Source organism: Sphaerodactylus townsendi, linkage group LG06 (assembly GCF_021028975.2).
Source record: "Sphaerodactylus townsendi isolate TG3544 linkage group LG06, MPM_Stown_v2.3, whole genome shotgun sequence".
Classification (NCBI taxonomy): Eukaryota; Metazoa; Chordata; class Lepidosauria; order Squamata; family Sphaerodactylidae; genus Sphaerodactylus; species Sphaerodactylus townsendi.
Window position 1 is genome coordinate 131,045,015 of NC_059430.1, and position 20,205 is coordinate 131,065,219.

The 20,205-nt window shown below is 50.0% G+C and overlaps 2 protein-coding genes across 3 annotated transcripts; both read right to left on the reverse strand.

Moving 5' to 3' along the window:
* Positions 1-1,210: 1,210 nt before the first annotated feature.
* TMEM160 (transmembrane protein 160) lies at positions 1,211-12,952 on the reverse strand. Its single transcript, XM_048499184.1, has 3 exons — positions 12,648-12,952; positions 10,182-10,274; positions 1,211-2,024 (listed from the first exon to the last, which is right to left on the reverse strand). Exons 1-3 carry the CDS (start codon positions 12,928-12,930, stop codon positions 1,768-1,770), a joined length of 633 nt encoding a protein of 210 aa, XP_048355141.1. The 5' UTR covers positions 12,931-12,952; the 3' UTR covers positions 1,211-1,767.
* A 2,913-nt stretch (positions 12,953-15,865) lies between these two features.
* Positions 15,866-17,872, reverse strand: SDHAF1 (succinate dehydrogenase complex assembly factor 1). Of its 2 annotated transcripts, none has more exons than XM_048500831.1 (2): positions 17,788-17,872; positions 15,866-16,866 (listed from the first exon to the last, which is right to left on the reverse strand). In XM_048500831.1, the coding sequence occupies exon 2, from the start codon at positions 16,809-16,811 to the stop codon at positions 16,560-16,562; it is 252 nt and encodes an 83-aa protein (XP_048356788.1). In that variant the 5' UTR covers positions 16,812-16,866; positions 17,788-17,872; the 3' UTR covers positions 15,866-16,559. The 2 variants fall into 2 exon arrangements, with proteins under 2 accessions (XP_048356788.1, XP_048356789.1); XM_048500832.1 differs by having other exon boundaries at positions 15,866-16,871; positions 17,794-17,839.
* Positions 17,873-20,205: the final 2,333 nt, after the last annotated feature.

Here is a 20,205-nt window from a genome sequence, read left to right on the forward strand (position 1 = left end):
CCAAAATCAGCCACAGAAGCAGCAGGTGCACTCTGATCTGGAGGAACCGGGTTTGATTCCCAGCTCTGCCACTTGAGTTGCGGAGGCTTATCTGGGGAATTCAGATTAGCCCACGCTTTCCCGCGCAGCTGGTGGGCCTTGGGCTGGAGATCACAGTTCTTCTGAGCTCTCCAAACGGCATTGGCGTAGGAGGTTAAGACTTCGATGTGTATAATGTGGTCTGCCGTACAAGCTGTGCAGGGAATACTTGGAAATTCAAGTTACGCCTGTGCACTCCCACACACGCCAGCTGGGTGACGCTGGGGCTAGTCACAGTTAGCTTCATAGCAGACTCTCAGCCCCACCCACCTCACAGGGTGTTTGTTGTGAGGGGGGAAGGGCAAGGAGATTGTAAGCCCCTTTGAGTCTCCTGCAGGAGAGAAAGGGGGGATATAAATCCAAACCAGAGGTCTTCAAACTATGGCCCTCCAGATGTTAATGGACTACAATTCCCATCAGCCTCTGCCAGCATGGCCAAGTGGCAGGGCTGATGGGAGTATGAACTCCTAGTATCTGGAGGGCCTCGTTGAACTGACCAAACTCTTCTTCTCCCTACCAGCTGAACAGGGACACAGGTTTATCTCAGAGTCTAATTTTTTTGCCCCCAGGTGTTTCTTCCCTACGCTAACCAAGCTGATTACATTTTGCACTGCAAATGCACCCCGACACTGTTCTTTGCAGCACCCCTCCCTCCTCCTACCTAGAACATAAAAGCTCTGGAATCTCTTTCCTACCTGCATCTGACGAAGAGACCTTCGCTTCCCAAAAGCTTTACATCCTGGGAAGTTTGCTGGTCGCTAAGTTGCTCCTGGACTCCAGCCAAGCTCTTCTACTGCAGGTACACACCACTATGCTGTGAAAGAGTCCCAAAAGGTGCATCGTCTCTGCACAGGCAGGGAAAACTGCAGCTTCTTTCTGCAGTCCAGCATTGATACTCACCTGTATAAGGTAAGTGAAGATGTAACAAGGTTCAGGATGGCTGGCTTTTCCTTGGATGCTGGTGCAGAAATAAGAAGTTGGCTGCCCAAGACAGGAAAAATGAGACCCTGCTACAAATACACAAAAGGAGCTGAATGCATAAAGTCATTCCGGGTGCACAGAGCCCCAAATGCGCCCGGGAAAGGAGCAGGGCTGATCCCCGCCCCAAATAAGCACACCAAGGGAGAAGGAACAGGTTGGTTTGGGTTTTAATACAAATGTTAACTGAATACGTTACCCAGCGGCAAAAAAAGAACAGAAAGATATGCTTTGGATACAGTATGACAGTTTTGGAGGGTAAGCGGTGGTGGAGAGAACAGTGGCCGGCCTCCGAAAGAAAACGGGTGGAACGGTCACGTCCAGGCTATTCCCAGCTGAACGTGGCTGCAGAGCTGGGGAGACCTGGCCGAATCGGGGGTGGGCAGCTGCCGTTTCCCCAGAAGGCTTGTTTGCTAAAAGCGCCAGAAATCCCAGCAAGGAGGCCCAACCCCAGCAGGGGAGCCGGCTCAACGGGGCACTCGCTGACCCACTGGCCGCCCCACTGTCCATTCCCAGAGACCCGTCAGGAAGATCTGAAATAAATACAAAGCAGCAAATGTGTTTGTGCGTCTCTTTTGCAAGGAAGTTCCCCTGCCTCCCTTGCCCCTCGGTTCAGTCGGCAGGAGGGCCCAAGCAGGCCACAGGGATGGGCTCACGAATCGGTCCACGGAGCGCAACGGGAACACATTCCGACACATGCCAGTCTGCCCCTCACTTGTCTGACTTCCCATCCTCCTTTTTCTTATCCTGGTATTTGTCGTTGCCGTCATCCTGAATGATCTCCACCTCCAAGCGGCCGATGTAGAGGGAGATGGCGCACAGCCAGAAGAGGGCCACGGTGGTGACTGCGGCACAGTTGAAAAAGGCGGCGGAGAAGGACAGCATCATGGTGCGCCGGAGGAGGAAGAGGCTGACGAGGTAGGAAGCGCTGCCGTAGGAGACGCAGATCCCGCCGAGAATGAAGAAGCCTAGAGGGAGAGTCAGAGGTCAGTCTTCTGGGGTTGAGGCCCTGCGAGGAAGTTGCCTGGCTACAGACCGAGAAAGGCCCAGGCTCAGTGTTTGCAGGCCGGGTCCCTCTTCTGCCATCCTAATTGGCAACCTTGCAGGCTGATATAAAGCACGTAGTTTTTCAAGAAGTCACAAACTGTACTGTATTGACATTATATGGTGTGGAAAACGTAAACCTGGCTGTTGTAGGTTTTCTAGGCTATGTGGCCGGGGTTTGGTAGTTTTAGCTCCTGACGTGAGTGAGGAGCTAAAACTACCAGACCACAGCCACACAGCCTAGAAAGTCCACAACAGCCAGTCGATTCTGGCCACGGAAGCCTTTGGAGATGCAAAAACACAGAAAGCTTGGCCTACCACCACATCAAAGATACACGTTCATCTTCCACAGACTCAATGTGGCAAACGCTGTGTGCGGAAGAAGCGTTCCCTAAGTTCAGGGACACAGAAGAATGTAAAACATTTTTTAAAAATTTAGTGGCGTAGGAGGTTAAGAGCTTGCGTATCTAATCTGGAGGAACCGGGTTTGATTCCCAGCTCTGCCGCCTGAGCTGTGGAAGCTTATCTGGGGAATTCAGATTAGCCTGTGCACTCCCACACACGCCAGCTGGGTGACCTTGGGCTAGTCACAGCTTCTCGGAGCTCTCTCAGCCCCACCCACCTCACAGGGTGTTTGTTGTGAGGGGGGAAGGGCAAGGAGATTGTCAGCCCCTTTGAGGCTCCTGCAGGAGAGAAAGGGGGGATATAAATCCAAACTCTTCTTCTTCTTCCAAGTCTTGGGATTAATTCAAGCTGTGATGCGTGCCAAGAGCCCACTGGATCTCTTGCTCTAGAACTGTGTGTGTGTGGGAGGGGCTGAGTGGGCTTCCTGACTCTCCGAGGGGATCTCAAGATGCACAGAACACATTTCATGCATCACATTAAACCCCTTTCCAGCAGAGCAAGGTTTGGTTATCCCTGTTCTGCGTGGCCTGAAGCTAAACATGGGTCAAAATTACTTTTCTCTCTCTCTTGGCTTTCAAGCACCTTCCTGTATCGTTCCAACCCCCCCCCCCCACCCAAATCCTTTGGTTGCTGTTTAAGGCTTTAGCCAAACAGAGAGCCTTTCCAGTTCTGAAGAAGCACTGCCCCCTGGCGGCTGCTTTTGGAATCACTGCCGGAGGATCGACAGCTGTACAAATCTGCTTGCTCTATCAGCTGGCCTCAGCTGGACCACCGGATCCTGCCAGCATCTCGAATCTCCCCCCCCTCCTCATCTCTATTAGGGGACAGACCCAATTCCATGCAATGCTGTGCCTGAGGCAGAGGCTTTGCAAACTGAGGGATGGATCCACACCATGAATGGCAGCCCTTTCCCAGGTCTTCCCTGTCTGCAGAGAACGTAAGAACGAGCCAGCTGGATCAGACCAGAGTCCATCTAGTCCAGCACTCTGCTGCTCGCAGTGGCCCACCAGGTGCCTTTGGGAGCTCACAGGCAGGATGTGAAAGCAATGGCCTTCTGCGGCTGCTGCTGCTGCTGAGCACCTGGTCTGCTAAGGCATTTGCCATCTCAGATCAAAGAAGGCACTATTATTCACAGGATCCTGCCCTGCACTCGTGGACACGTTAAAATAAAATCAAGTCAAGTCGGTGAAGCAAAGCTCTAACAGACTCTGCACGCTGGTAGGGCTCCTGCTGCCTTGACCTGGAGGTCACATCAAATCTGGGATGCTGAGCTCTGATGAGCGCTTGGATGGGAGACGTCCAAGGAAGTCCAGCGTTGCTACGCAGAGGCAGGCAACGGCCGACCCCTTCTGAACGTCTCTTGCCTTGAGAACCTCACTGGGTTGCTATGTTGGCTGTGACTCGATGGCACTCTCCGCCCCTTCCCCTGACCTGGACGGTCCAGACCAGCTTGACCTCATCAGGCCTCAGAAGCTAAGCAAGGTTAGTGCTTGGATGGGAAACCACCAAGGAAGTCCTGGGTTGCTACGCAGAGGCAGGCAACCCCTTCAGTTGCTCTGTCTGCCCTGACCCAGCTGCCCCACGCAGGCTCGATCTCAGCCGCTCTCAGAAGCGCAGCAGGGCCAGGGGCCCCCTCAGTACTGGGATGAGAGGCCGCTCAGCAGGAAGTCCACAGTGACAGTAGAGGCGTTCCTCCCATTGGGCAAAGTGGGCAGTTGCCCGAAGCATCTCTCACCTTGAAAAAGCCCCAAAGGATGCAGAGTGGGATTTTTTTGTATTTCAGTGTTTTTCTGTTTTTTTGGCCTGCAGAGCGCCCAGTTTTAAGATGCTTAGCACACCAAAATTTCAGGGATTTTTCACAGAGATCACACAGGTTTGGTGAGGGTTTGCCATAAGGCAGCTGCAACGTTATGGTAACTCTCCCATGAGAATCATCCCCATCCCCGAATCTGTTTCCAATGCGGTTTCAGAGGCGGGGGGCTACACCTTTGAGGGTCCATAACTTTGGACCTCCCAAACCAAACTTCATCAAACCTGGGTGGTATCATCAGTAGGGGCTCATGAAGATACTCTGAAATTTTGTTGCTGCTATCTTGATAATTGCACCTCTGACCTTGAGCATGCCTACCTCTCCCTCCTTCCCCTTGCGTACCACTCACTCCCCTTCCTGCCCTTGCATGTTTTTTTCTTTCTTTTCTTTTATTCTTTCCAATGCCTAATAAAGGTTGTTGTTTGGGGGGGGGGCATCAAACTCAGGTTTTGCCCAGGGCTCCAGTTGCTAGATCGCCACTGAGTGTAGTTCAGGCGCGGGAAATCCCCTGCCCGTGTATAATGGAAACATCTCTCACCTTACGAAAGCCCCAAGGCTGCCGCCAAGGCAGCATGGCTACTTAACCTCCCCACACAGATTCTGTCCATGCAGTTTCAGAGACAGTAGGGAGGGCACTGGCTGCAAGCTCAGGGCAAAGGGGCAGCCTGACTGGCAGAGCAGCCTTCGGTACCAAGGAAGTCACCACGCCACACAGCTGTGTGGCTTGTCCGTAAATCAGCCACCGAGGAAAAGGCCCAAACGTGGGATATCCGGCGAGCTGACCGCCTCTACTGGCAGAGGGCTTCCTGTTCTCCCCACCACTGGTGCATTAGCTCAACTCCGAAAATGCAGGAAGTATCGGTGGGGTGGGGAGCCTGGGAAAAGAAGCCTGGATCCTCCTGCTCCGGGTATCCCCTGCTTCATGGAGAAGATAACCAAGGAGGGGGTGGGCTTACGGGGCCTGGGGAGATGGGATGCACAAAACTAAACCCAGAAAATGGTGACACCTGTGAGCGCGGTTCCAAGGCTTCCCCGAGGCACGACAGTCACCCACTTGAGTTTCGGCGCTCCAAAGTTCCCCACTGTGTCAGAAGCCAAAGCTCTTAAGCCTGCTTGGTCAGTTATATCACAGAGATGCCCGGGGAACCCTGCTCTCTTGGCCAAGGCAGCTTGGAGGGCGACAAAAGGCAGCCGACCGAGCATCGTCAGGCTGTCAGCCTGTTCCAGTGTGGGGGAGAAAAAACTGTTCAACTTCGGCTGCTTCTAAGAAATGCTTTTTTTATGTTTAAGAAAAAACGAAGGCAAGCTTTTGTGTTGTAGTAATCTCTGTACTGGTGCAGCAGTGGCATAGGAGGTTAAGAGCTCATGTATCTGATCTGGAGGAACCGGGTTTGATTCCCTGCTCTGCCGCCTGAGCTGTGCGAGGCTTATCGCAAGAATTCAGGTTAGCCTGTGCACTCCCACCTGCGCCAGCTAGGTGACCTTGGAGCTAGAGTCACAGCTCTTCTGAGCTCTATCAGCCCACACCTACCTCACAGGGTGTTTGTTGTGAGGGGGAAGGGCAAGGAGATTGTAAGCCCCTTTGAGGCTCCTGCAGGAGAGAAAGGGGGGCTATAAATCCAAACTCTTCTTCTTCTTCTGGTGTGAAGCTCCTTAAAGGGCTGGAGGTCAAAAAGAAGCACCTTCAAGGCCTGGGGATCTGGCTTCCGGCAGGAGGGGGCTTTGCTCCTGTTTGGGGCGGGAGCGTTCTGGGTGACTGCAACTGGCATGTGGAATATACGTTTCTATTCAGGAAGCAATAATATTTATTTAGGGTTTTCCCGGTTGTATGGCCGTGTTCCAGTAGCATTTTCTCCTGACCTTTCGTCTGCATCTGTGGCTGGCATCTTCTCTGAGAAAATGCTACTGGAACTGCGTGCCATACAACCCGGAAACCCCTGGCTTCACCCTAGCGCTTCATGATCCCGGGCCGTGAAGAGATAACCTTCGACAATACAATACTTATTTATTTGCATTTATTCCTCAGCCTTAATTAACTTGTTGTTGCCTGCCTGAGGTCCTGGCAGGGGATAACTCCACTTTCCAACACGGGCTACTCCAGAACCCAAAGGGATTTTGTTCTTCACATTCACAGGAAGAGGGGAGACACACCAGCTTCCTGAACATGTGGCATGACGCCACTGTGGCAAAACCTGCCCACAGGAAGAGGGTGTCTTCGGCTCGATCGCTGTATTTTATGCACAGCCTCTCCATGTCTGCCTTATTTCAGAGGGGCAGCCAGGGTGCAACGAATCCCAGCCCCCATTTCCCTACCTGAAAGTTCCCTTCCAAGAACGCACTCCTGCTGTTATGACTCGCTTCCTCCTTTTCGGACCTGTTTCCAAACACACTTGTTGCAATGCGGGTGATGTAATTACATAAACTGCAACCTGAAAGGTTCCTATCCTCCACACACCAGGGTTTTTTCTTTTTTGGTGGGCGGGGGGGGGGGGGGGGTATGGCAAGTGAGGTTCGTTTTCCAGCCCTTTGTGGAGGACAAGCAAACTTGGGTGCTGTGTGGTTTCCGGGCTGTATGGCCGTGTTCTAGCAGCATTCCAGCAACACGGCCATACAGCCCGGAAACCACACAGCACCCAAGTGATTCCGGCCGTGAAAGCCTTCGACAAGACAAGCAAACTGCTCCAAGGTCATTACATGAAACTATAAGCTGAAACGATCCCTGTCTGATTTCTAAGATGATAAGAAATGCCCTGCCAGAGGCTGTTTACAGAACAAGATATCACTGGACCTGTGAGGGTCAGATCTTTCAAGTCTCTTTAATCAAGGGGTGGCCAACCTATAGCGCTCCAGATGGCCATGCCGGCAGGGGCTGATGGGAATTGTAGTCCATGAACATCTGGAGCGCCATAGGTTGGCCACCCTTGCTTTAGTCTATCAGTTGACACCATCAGAGGAACCCTTGCCACTAACTAGTTACTAGCTACTGCAAATTTTATGGAAATGCCCACTGCAGATAGTGTAGAACAGTGATGGTGAACCTTTTTGAGACTGAGTGCCCAAATGGCAAGACCCACTTATTTATCGCAAAGTGCCAACACGGAAATTTAGCCTGAATACTGAGGTTTTAGTTTAGAAAAAACGGTTGCCTCCAAGGCGTGCGTTACTCAGGAGTAAGCTTGGTGGTAGTCGGTGGCTTTGCTTTGAAGCAACCGATCAACTCTTCCAACCGGTGAATCACGACCCTAGGAGGGTTTATATAGAAGCAAGCCCCATTGCCAGCAACCAAGCTTACTCCCAGGTAAAGGATTGCACTTTAGTTCTTCGCATGAAAATCAGTGGGGTTTAACAGCACTTAACAGGGTTACCTACACTGCTTCCCCAAAACTAGGTCTTCGTTTAATGCTAATAATTGAGCCCAGCGGCCCAGGCCAACCTAGATGGGGGGGGGGGGCTCTGTTTGCACGTGCCCACAGAGAGTGCCACCTCTGGCACCCACGCCATAGGTTCGCCACCACTGGTGTAAAACCTTTGGGCAAATGCTGCATCAGAATTGGTCCTCCACCTAGCCATAAGGCCATAGCAGCTGCTAGTTCACTGACCCAAGTATCGCCACTGAGGTCCCTTGATATACCTTGACAGCCTGAAAGGAAGGAAAATAATCAACCTGATCCCATTTACAGGTGCTTCTTGGCCTGGATGCTGGGAGGCAATTTTTACTCACCACAACCAATTATTTATGCGCCTTTCATAATGTACGCCATAGACCACGTTTGGGCCGATTCAGGAGCTTCCTGTGCATTAATTACAGGCAGTGCTGAACACCAAAGAAGAAATCAGAGACAAGAGGCCTTGGTCTAAGGGACAGCCTCTGACACACCACCTTTCTTACATCAGCCATACAAGCTGCACACCCCGAACCCAGGACCCACTGTGGGTAAGAAGGATCCCCGAACGGCCAAGCTGAGTCTCACAGCAGCTTGTGCCAACAAACCAGTCTCAGTCATACTCACAGTCATACTGCTGTGAGCAGCAGTGGCGTAGGAGGTTAAGAGCTTGTGTATCTAATCTGGAGGAATCGGGTTTGATTCCCAGCTCTGCCGCCTGAGCTGTGGAGGCTGATCTGGGGAATTCAGATTAGCCTGCGCACTTCCACACACGCCAGCTGGGTGACCTTGGGCTAGTCACAGCTTCTCGGAGCTTTCTCAGCCCCACCTACCTCACAGGGTGTTTGTTGTGAGGGGGGAAGGGCAAGGAGATTGTCAGCCCCTTTGAGTCTCCTGCAGGAGAGAAAGGGGGGATATAAATCCAAACTCCTCCTCCTCCTCACAACAGCCTGGGATCCACACATCCAAAAACCCCATCTCTTCTCTCGTGAGCCCACCCACTCATTACATTCCCTGATAATTCTCTCTGAGAACACAATTCTGTCCCCATCCCTTCTCAGCAGCTGCCCTACAACTACGAAACAATTCCCACTGAAGGTGGAAACAAATGAAGAACCGGCTTATTTCGGAGGGCTCTTGTATGAATTTTAGGAATCTGAGTTTGGGCTGTTGCTGTCTTATCACAAGCATCTCAATATATTTTGTTTTTTGTTTAAGTAATGGTTATCCCCATTGGGCTCACTGGGGGAAAGCAGGCTGCAAACGTTTTTAAATAAACACTGAAAGACGAGCGGCTATTAACCTCCTGCAGTGCCCATGCCCAATACAGAGTTGGGCTGACTCCTCTTCCAACTGAGCGCTGGCTGATCTAGGAATGATCTGAAGAGTTCCTGAGCTCATAGTTCATGCTCTCTAGGTCGTGGTGGCAAACGCAAACCTTTGGCACTCAATTGGCCACCATGCTGGCGAGGGGCTGATGGGAATTAGCAGTCCCGCATAACATCTGGAGTGCCAAAAGGTTAAGCCACCACTCTTAACTTTTATAGCAAAAGGTGATTCCGCACAGGAAAAACGTAACAGGTTCAGGAGTATGAAAAAAGCGGGATGGGGGAGAAGTTCCCACAGAACTCCACCCCCAAATGCTTCCGGGCTGTGTGGCCGTGTTCTAGCAGCCTTCTCTCGTGATGTTTTGCCTGCATCTGTGGCTGGCATCTTCAGATGGCCTCACCTGTTGACCTCACAGTATATATACTCCACTTGCTTTCCTTTCCTACATCAGATCCTCTGAAGATGCCAGCCACAGATGCAGGCGAAACGTCAGGAGAGAATGCTGCTAGAACACAGCAATACAGCCCAGAAACCACACAGCACCCCAGTGATTCTGGCTGTGAAAGCCTTCGACAATACAGGAAGCATTGTATTTCCACCCCCTTCCACCCACTATTATGGTGGGTTCTGTAGGCAGGAGCCATTAGAGTGGATTCCCTAGGTAGCTGCTATTTTGTGCTGGTATGTTGGTGGAATGGATTTTCAGGTAGGGGCATTTCCTGTGCGAAACATCCCACGTCCTGTTGCTGGGCTTCCAGCGATCCCGGGTGGTCCCTGCACCATGCAAACGGCAACATGGGTTCATTTAACCTGTTTGTGTTGCCTGTGGAGAAGGGGCCACAGTTTCCCTTCAAAGACTGAACCTCTATCTCAATCATATTCATGACGGTTGGATGGAAAGACGGCTGCAGCCATCGTCTGTTGATGTCTCCGTAGCTAGCCTGGTCTCATCAGCTCTCAGAAGCTAAGAAGGGCTGGCCCTGGCAAGTATTTGGATGGGAGACCTCCAAGGAATACCAGGGGCGTGACACAGAGATAGGCAGTGGCAAACCAACTCTGAACCTTTCTTGCCCTGAAAACCCCATGTGGGGACCATAAACCAGCCATAAGGTGACAGTACCACCCACCCGCCCCCAGTTACTGTGCTGACCTACCGTACGCAGCTTCACGCCCCATGTCACTCTGCACGTAAGAAATCACCCCAACTCCAGTAGCCAGCAAGCCATTCCGAAACCAGGAAAGGAACCCTGAAGAGAAAGGAGAACAGAAGGGAAAGCGCACATTTAACCCGCTGCAATTTTATGAACTGGAAGGACGTCCTGAGCCAGTTAGTGAGTCCAGGCAGCTCAGAGTGAGGCAACAGGAAATGCTGCTCCATGGGATGCAACAAGACAGCCTTGCCTAGAAAACAGCACTTTCAGATTCTAAATCCAAAACAAACCAACAAAGTCATAGAATGCCTTTTATTACCACATCAACCAAAACAACACAGAACAGTTACTCCTAAAAGGTAATTTCCTGGCTTTTTGTTTTGGGATTTTGCACTAGATTCTTCTGGCTACCTGCAACCTCATCAGTCAAGATGTAAATGGGCTATGCCAACACTCAGGAAAATATATACCAAGGACAGAACAAGTGTCAGATTTGTCTTTGTGACAAAGAAACAGGGCTACTGAACCTTTGAGCAGGTACAACCAAGTAAAAGTTTAAGAAGGAAAGAAAAGCCAGGAAATTTAAAAGGTCATTCCTTCACAGTGGTGTGACAAGGGCTTGAAAGAAACTACTAGGGAGGAAATGTTGGCGGGGAAGGAGAGGGAAGAGGTCTGCCTTGAGAAAGTCATTTTCCCTCTATTGCTTTCACAATTAATCTTGTACGCAAAATAAAACTTTTTTTTAAGATCAAACTAGTTAGGCCAGCACATTTTAAATCTGATTTTAAGGCTCTTAGGGTGTAGTGGTTAAAAGCAGGTGCACTCTAATCTGGAGGAAACAGGTTTGATTCCCCGCTCTGCCTCATGAGCTGTGGAGGCTTATCTGGTGAACCAGATTAGCTTGTGCATTCCAACACATGCCAGCTGGCTGACCTTGGGCTAGTCACAGTTCTTTGGAGCTCTCTCAGCCCCACCTACTTCACAGGGTGTTTGTTGTGAGGGGGGATATAAATCCAACTCTTCTTCAGCCTCTAAATTCAGCATCCCTTTGCCCAAAGGGGCAGGGGCAACAGTCACGGCCACCTCAAGTGATGATATTTTCCCTACCTTGCAAGGTTGTTAAGTAGGGAGTGGTGAACCATGTAAGCTGTGTAGAGCCCCTTGAAAGAAGGCAGGATAGAAATGGCCGTGAAGATGACTGGTGGTCTGCCTAGTCCAAGGTCCTGCTTTTTGTGGCTGTTGAGCAGATAGCTCCAGGTGTCTGTTTGTCAGCAGGGTTTATATTTGTATAAGCAGAGTTGGCTCTTTGGCCTTTCTGGCCCAGAGTTTGGCTCCTCTCACTGCAAGTAACTCTCTGGGGTCTTGAGACGAGAGACGGTCCTGAGCGCCTTCAACTGGAGATGCCTCTGGGTGACTTTGGGCTAGTCACAGTTCTTTGGAGCTCTCTCAGCCCCACCCACCTCACAGGGTGTTTGTTGTGGGGGGCGGGGGAGGAATGGAAAGGAGATTGTCAGCCCCTTTGAGTCTCTTTACAGGACAGAAAGGGGGGATATAAATCCAAACTCTTCTTCTTCTTCCTTCTGCATTTTAGCCTGGCAGCAACCCTGCAAAGGTTGGACTGAGCAAGATTGGCTCTGCTGCAGAGCGAGCACCTGAGTCCAACTCTCCCGGGTCCTAGTCTAACACCACACCGATTCACTGTACATGAGTTCAGCCTCCAGACAAAGAGTTCACGATGCCTTCACATTATCTTGGCAAAGTCTCCACCTGAACTGGGTGCTCATCTTTTTCTTTGTTGCACACCAAAACATGTTGAGCAACGTAGAAACACGCACCAAGAGGAGCTGCATAAATGGCGGGAAAGCCTATTTATCCACCTATTCCATTTTTCATTTATTTATTTTGGAGAAAGAGAATAACCTTGTTTATTTATTGTATATCCTGCCTTTTTTTCCCTGACAAGGGGTCAAAGCGGTTTACATTGTTCTCCCCTCCATTTTATGCTCACAACAACCCTGTGAGGTAGGCTAGGCTGAGAGCGGAACCAGTCCAAGTTCAGCAGGCCAACGTCCATGGCAAAATGGGATTCAAGCCTGGGTCTGAGACTCTGATCATGTCACCATGCTAGCCGTCTACACCATCCTTCCTACAAACTGCTCAGGGCAGGCGCAGATGGGTCCTTCCTCCCCCTGTGCTGCTTTCACAACAGCCCTGCGAGGTAGGCTGGTTCATAGGCAGAGTGCATTCGGGTATCCATTTCACTCCACCTGCCTACTGCGTGAGGGGGAGCTCGGTTCTCAGTTCAACCCGAACCACCATTCTATCGCTCCAAATGCCAACACGTTCCTTTCCTCCCCAGAATGCAATTCGACTTCATCCTTCCGGGCAGTGACACAAGCCCCGCCCCTCTTGGGAGCCGGCTCCACCCACCACGACCCGCCCCTTCCCCTTATAGCCCCGCCCCCTCACCGGTCTCGTGAGCCTTCCTGAGGAGCCAGGCGTCCGCCTTGTCCAGCTCCGTCACGGCGGGCGGTCCCGGCCCCCGCCCCGAGCCGAACCTGGCCCCCCTCGCCCTCCAGGGCCAGGCCTCGCCCCTCAGGAGCCTGCGGGCCCCTCGCGCCACAGCCCGGCCCCACCAGCCGCCGCTCAGCACCATGGCGGCGCCGCAGGAGACGTTAACTGGAGCGCCGGTGTGAGGCGACCGTCTCAGAACGAAGCGCGGAAGGCGGGGCTTAGCGGCGATAGGCTGCATGGGCCGTCAATTGGGAAGCGGCCCGCCCTTCTGCGGACAAGGGCCGTCCAAAGAGGCTTTCTTGCCACAGGGATTGGGCGAGGTGGTTGTCCTTCTGGTATAAGGCGGGCCCAACCCGGCGTTCTTCCTTATCTGAACATGACGATAGGACTCGAGACATGTCAATCATTTATTGCTATCACAGTTCGTTATGGAGGAGAGGGTGGGTAAGGAGCCCCACTCTGATTGGTCTGCGGAGAGGAAATATGCCTTCTGGGATGTGTAGTTTTTCTTGTCCCGCCCGCCTGCCCTTATTTGCTGCTGCTGACTGTAGCCACTCGCTCGGAAAAGACAACCATAGAGATGGGGAACTCCTAGAATAGCACCAGAGAGGCTTCCCGTTTCATTGGCACGTGGCAATATGCCCTAATAAAGGGTCAGATGCACCAGTTGTCTGCATTCAAGTGATTGGCAGCGAAAACGTCATCTGTTGTTCCTGTTAAATTAATGTTCATTTGAAATTTGTTTCTTGCCACTGTCTAGCCACGAATTATAGACAATACAAAGATGGGGGGTGCACTTTTAATCAAAACTGGGCAATGCCCAAACAATAGCTGGCAGTCATTCGACCTGAATGGCCAAACTCTTGACTGAATCAATAGTGTGAACAAAGTCTACAAAAAAGGGGGCTGTGAAACAGCTAGTCCCCCAGTCTTCACAAGTATATCAAAGCATGCAGTCATTCTTACTTTCAAATTAATGAAAGGTTCTCTATGCTCATTAGAAAACCTGTAAGCTGCCAGTGTCTGGTAATTATCTGACTTCGATGACTCTTCGAAGCTCATGGGTTTGTGGTATTTTCAATGTATATAGGAGGATTTGTTCCATGGAAAGATGTGCTTATGGCTCAGTTCGGACTGTGTTATTCTAGGACATTTCATAGCAAGAGATAGCACAGAGAATAACATGATCCGAACTGAATTGTAAGGCCATCTTTCCATGGGACAAATCCATTACGTGAAATACCACAAGCCTTGAATATTCATCCAAGCCAGATAATTACCGGATACTGGCAACTCATTAATTTTTCTAATTAGCTTCAGAAGCACCCATTAATTGAAAGTATGAATGCATACGATGACTATACTTGTGGAGATGTTTTACTAGTTGTTCACAGGCACATTTGTAAACTTTGTTCTCACTATTTATTTAGTCAAACATTCAGCTATTCAGTCCTACTGACTGCTAGCCATTGTTTGTGCATTGCTCAGAGTTTTGATAGCCACAGATTATGGCCTAGAGTTCAGATGTGATGGATTAAAGCACTGCAAACTTTTTGGAGTTCCACTGTTGGCATTAAATGCTCCAAATCTGAAGTCAGGAGGGCCTCTGACTCAAAGCTTTACTAGTCCAACATTAGTAGTATTTATATTTATTAGATTCATTGTTCAGAATGCATAAGCAATTTCTCTGCTTTAAAAAAACAACAAAATGTTATTTAAAAATAAAATCAAGTTAAAACAAATGTTAAGTTTTTTTTAAGCAAGGAGGAAACTGAAGCGGAAGCAGCCACTTAGGGGAATAAAACTAGAAAATCAAGTAGAACAGGAGCAGAAATATCCCTCAGTCTTAAAAACTGTGTGTGTGTGTGTTTGCGAGGGAAGGGAATTTTACCATGACACTAAACTGAAAATAATATAGACCCTTTGTCAACCTGAGGACAATATTTGGTAAAAGAAAAGATGCATTCAAAATATAACTAGATGAGAACCTGTATGGCATGGTTAGACGGCTGGACCCAAGTTTCACTCTGTCATGGAAGCTTGCTGGCTGACTTTGGGCCAGTTATGCATTTGCAGGCACTCACCTACCCCGCAGGTAGTTTAAAGGGGAGAAGGTGCTTTGGGACATCATTGGGGAAGAACTGCGACGTACCAATGAAGTTAAGTAAAGAACTAGATATAATTTGCTTTATGCAGAGATGCGTGTTTGTGAGATCTCTTTTCCCATGCTCATCGTGTTCAACGTGATTGTTTGACAATTGTCAGGTGATTTAAATAAGCAGACTAGGGCCCCTTCCGCACACGCAAAATAATGCATTTTCAAACCACTTTCACAACTGTTTGCAAGTGGGTTTTGCTATTCCGCACAGCTTCAAAGAGCACTGAAAGCAGTTTGAAAGTGCATTATTCTGCATGTGCGGAATGAGCCCTTGTTCTCTAGCACAGACTGCTGCAGTGGTTAAGAAGGCCCAGCAAAGACTGTACTATCTTAGACTGTTAAGGAAACAACAACTGAATGGAAAACTCCTAGTGTCCTTTTACCGCTGTGCTATAAGAGTGTCTTAACCTACTGCATCTGTGTATGGTTCTCCAGTTGCACAGAGGCGGATAGGAAGGTGCTCCAAAGAGTGATCACTACTGCACAGAGGATTATCGGCTGCCCTCTCCCCGCCTTGGAAGAACTCTATAATTCCCGAAGCCTAAAGAAAGCCCAAAATATTCTGAGAGACCCGTCTCATCCAGCACACTCTCTTTTTGAACTATTACCATCCGGCAGACGGTACAGGTCTATCAAAACTAGGACAAAGAGGCTTAGAGACCTACTCTAGAGCTGTGGCGATGCTAAACTCTGCGGCTACGTGTTGATGTGTTTGGGGCTGTGTAGGGATGGGTGGAGGAAGGGGAAAGTGAGGATGGGGTATGAGTCTGAAATTGTGTGCATCGAGGAATGCTGCTGTAAATTTCGTTGTGCGTGCACAATGACAATAAATGCTTATGCTTATGGAGGTGTTGAATCGCCAGCCCCTCAGTGGTGAAAATCCCAGTCAGGATATAGAAAGCAAACACTGCCTCCACATTTCTGGACTCTGGCTGTACCACTTTTGGGAAAGCACAATCAAGCTAATAATGCCCCTTCATTCAACAGATACACTCAGAGCAGAGGTTCACAGATGTGGTATTTACATTACAATTAGAATATTCTTTTATTCAAGGATACATTCAGGTCAACAAAAATACACCTTTAAGAACCACTCCTGGATTGTTCAAACATCTACAAGTCATGTGCAATGGATGAATAGACAAAGAGTGCTATGGTTTAAATGGGATTACGACATCTTCCCTAACCTCGTTTCACCATCTTAACTCACACTAACGGCAAATTAACCACTTCAGCTTGTCGGTCTTAAAGTGCAATATGTTTGCATCTATATACTCTTCATCTGCGTCCTCTTCTGTTTGTGGCAGCCGTACTTATCCCTGCAGAAACACCTAAAGTTCTTAGTCAAATATGGACACCGTGGCATTGTTGCTACTGAAAGCTCAGGATCCAAATAGGATCTTGAAACAGAACGCTCAGAACCCACTCAAAACAGCAATCCCCAGAGTTCCTTGGGGCAAGTCTAAACAGTTCCACCAGTATTTTTAAACAGGTTAAATACGGAGGTGTATCCCTTATTTATTTTTAAACTGAGGGGGCCAGCCACTGAAACCGTATTCTTGACTGCACCAAATGGATGCCTGACTCTACAGCACACTGAATTTCTTCCCAGTGAGCCAGGACATCACCCTGAAAATCAGCAGGCTGGAGAAATTCTAACATTGAGAAGAAGAGGCTCCTCCTGTAACCCATCAGGTTTCATCTCTAAGTCACCGCTCCTCCTGTTTCGTTTTGAGGAAGACGCCCATCTGCTTGGTGTGGACGTCTCTGAGCTGCTCCAGCTGCCTCTGCCCACGCCGAAGGAGGTATTCGATATGCATGACGTCTGCCCGAGGGATCTGGGCATGCTTCCGGAATTCGACCCGTATCCGAGGCAGGAAGCCTGGCTTGTCCTTGGCGGCTCGGATGAAGTTTCGGTACAGGCTTAGAACTTGCAGCTGGAGCTTGCTGTGGCGGGCCATGGAGGGCCACGTTTAGCCTCTCCCATCACCAGGAAGAGCCAAAAACCGAGAGAAGCTGGGACAGAAGAAAGGATCATGAGAAATGGAGGCTAATAGAGTCCACATTCAGACTCAAGATCCTAACTTCACAAAGCAGCTTCTAGCCCTCGGAAGCTGGAGTTACATTAAACGTTGTCTTGTGTTCATTTCATGTTATTCTTTCAGCTTCAAGAAGCCAGAGCCTTTCTTGTTTTTCGGTCTCGTTAAAACAATAAAGGACCTGGATAGATCTCTGGGCAGACCCTCATTCTGCTCAGAGAGGTCCAGCAGCCATTTGACGGAGTCAGCATGGTTTAGTGATTAACCTGTTGGGACTAGGATCTGGGAAAATCAAGTCCGAATCGGTAGTGGACGTTGCTGGGTGACCTCGGGCCAGCCACACATCCTCAGCCTAATCTCCCACAAATAGGAGAACGAGGCAAGCCACTGGGGGTCCCCACTGGCGAGAAAGGGTCTAAAAATAAATAACACAAGTAAAAAGCTTCCAGCTACATATTGCAAATGGAACCTCCATGAACAGAAGCAGGAAGCCCCCGAGCACCCAATCATAGGAGTAACCAAAAGGGAAAGGGCATCACTTCCTCCGGGGGCAGCATCCACTGGTGAGTGGAGTGATGCACCTGGTGGACTTTGGCCTGATCTAACCAAACGGTTCTCCAGCCTGCCTGGGAGCCACCCCCCACCCCCCACCCCCCGCCAGTTCGTGCAAAAGTTCAGGGCGCGCCTGGAACTCGCGATGGGCGAGAGGCACTCTGCTCAAGCTCAAGGGCTGCGGCGGTTTCACTCGTGAAACTAGCTGGAGAAGAGGGTCTCTCGGAGCCTGCGGGCCGCGCGCTCCCTGGTTCGCGGGTGACCCGGAAGGGCCGGGTCCCGGGTGGCATCACCACGAGCCACGTGCAGACCGGAGGCCCCGCGGCGCAACCCCTCCTCCGCTCACCTGGGGCTTCTCGGGCCGGCGGATCCTTCAGACACCTGGGGAAGCCCTCTGCTCGCTTCCCATTGGCTCGCCGCCTGGCGGGGCGGGGCTGTGGGATGAAGGCGGCGCGGCGCCCAGAGGCTCCTTCCTGATTGGTTGAACCCTTCCGGGCAATGGGCGTTCCATTCGAACGGGCAGTTCTGCCTCCCTCATTGTTTCCAGTGGGCAATCAATCCTGCCATTCCCTTGAGTCGGGGGTCTTCAAACTATGGCCCTCCAGATGTTCATAGACTACAATTCCCATGAGCCCGACCATTTGGCCATGCTGGCAGGGGCTGATGGGAATTGTAGTCCATGAACATCTGGAGGGCCGTAGTTTGAAGACCCCTGCTTGAGTCCATCCCTCCCTCCAGGGGTTGCAAAAACCAGCATCTTCCCAGCGTGTTTCTTGTGGCTGCTTTTTTAGTTCCCCATAACAGCCAGCGACATGGGGGTGGCGAACGAAGCGTGGGGTCCCGCGCAGGGTGCAATGAGGGTGTAACCTCTATCTGTGGGTTCTGTGGGGCAGAACTTGGAATGAGTTTGCAACAACAAATTTTTAAAAACAAAATGGTTTACTTTCTTAACATACAACATTAAACATCAGCATTTAACATCACACTTCAAGGTGCTGTTCAGGTTGCATTTTCAAGTCCTTGTATTTACAGTCTACTGATAACTGCCAAGTCCAATAATTCTTTGCAAGTGGGTCGGCTCATGAAGACTCAAAGGACTTGGTAAACAGGATTCAACATGATGAAGGTTTCCAGGAGAACTCTCACCCATTACAAACACAAAAAGAAACCCTGAAACAGTGAACTCCAACATTTACAACATAGCAAAAAATAAACTACCACCTTCCCAGTAGTTCCCAACAACATTGCAGTTACCTTAACAAGGTGTTAAGGGCATATAGAAATCAAGGTCCGAGCCTGGTAGCCTTGTCTCCTCCAAACTAAATGAGCTCTGCAGCCTTCTCCTGCTTTGGGTCTCCACCCCTTTCTGGGCCAACCCATTCTGAGCATGGGGGTTACAAGGGCAGGGCAGGGGTCTAATTTCCAGGGAGGGCATGAAAAACTTCCTACCAAATCAGGGATCTCCAACCTATCGCCCTCCATTGCGGTCCTCGAACATCTGGAGGGCCATAGGTTGGAGATCCCTGTACCAAATTGTTATGGACAACCTGGAGTATGTGAAAAAAAATTACCTTTTTTGCTAATTATAGGGAAATAGGCTGCCAAGGAGAACGCGAGTAAAAAAAGTTAGGAACTGTCAATGGAAGAATTAACTGGCTCTGTGTATTGTGAAGGCCTTCATGGCCGGATTCAACTGGTTGTTGTGGGTTTTCCAGGCTGTGTGGCCGTGGTCTGGTAGATCTTGTTCCTAACGTTTCGCCTGCATCTATGGCTGGCATCCTCAGAGGTGTATCGCAGAGGGAAGTGTAACAGAGGGAATTGTAACCAGTGGTAGGATCCAAAAATTTTAGTAACAGGTTCCCATGGTGGTGGGATTCAAACTGTGGTAAGCCAATGGGAAGTGAGGCGGAGACTGTAGTGGCCAGGCATTTTGGGGCAGGGCATTCCTGGGCGGGGCTGATTATCAACACACACAAGCCTTTATTGGCATATAGCCTGGGTGGGGCTGTGGCAAGGACGTTGATGCAGCGTCGGTCCTGAAGTGAGAGAGCGAATGCGCGCAGGCAGAGGCTACCACACGCCCGATTACCTCCTGCTAGACTGCTTCAAGTTCTGCAGCTACTGCTGAGGAGGAGAATTACTCAGAGCAAAAAATCATGTGGCAAAATCACCAATTAGTAACCCCCTCTCGGCACACACAAATAATTAGTAACCTACTCTTGGGAACCTGTGAGAACCTGCTGGATCCCACCTCTGAGTGTAACCTATATTAAGATGCCAACCCAGAGACTCCCTGCGAAATAATAGGGGACAGTGGTTTTTCACTTTGATAAGTAATTGATAAGTAATTGAAATCTGGAACTTACTGTTGGTGGCCATAAAGAATTCTAGATCTACTTTCCGTTTCATCCAGCTGGGGTTACCAATCCCCAGGTGGGGCTGGAGATCTTCCAGAATTATCACTGATCTCCAGACAACAAAGATCAGTTCCCATGCAAAAAAACAATGGCTTTGAGGGTGGACTGTATATTCCTCTAAGGTTCCTCCGCAGACCCCGAGCCCTTTCCTCCCGTCCCACGCAACTCTCCCAAACCTCCAGTAATTTCCACACCCAGAAGCAACATCCCTAACCAGCCCAGGTGTGGTCACATTGCAGTACTCATGGACTCGTGTCCTCAATATATTTTGGACCTTCAAGAACAGAACCAAGGAGGAAAAGGATTATGATGCAAGCCACAGCAAACAGACATATGCCAACATTCTT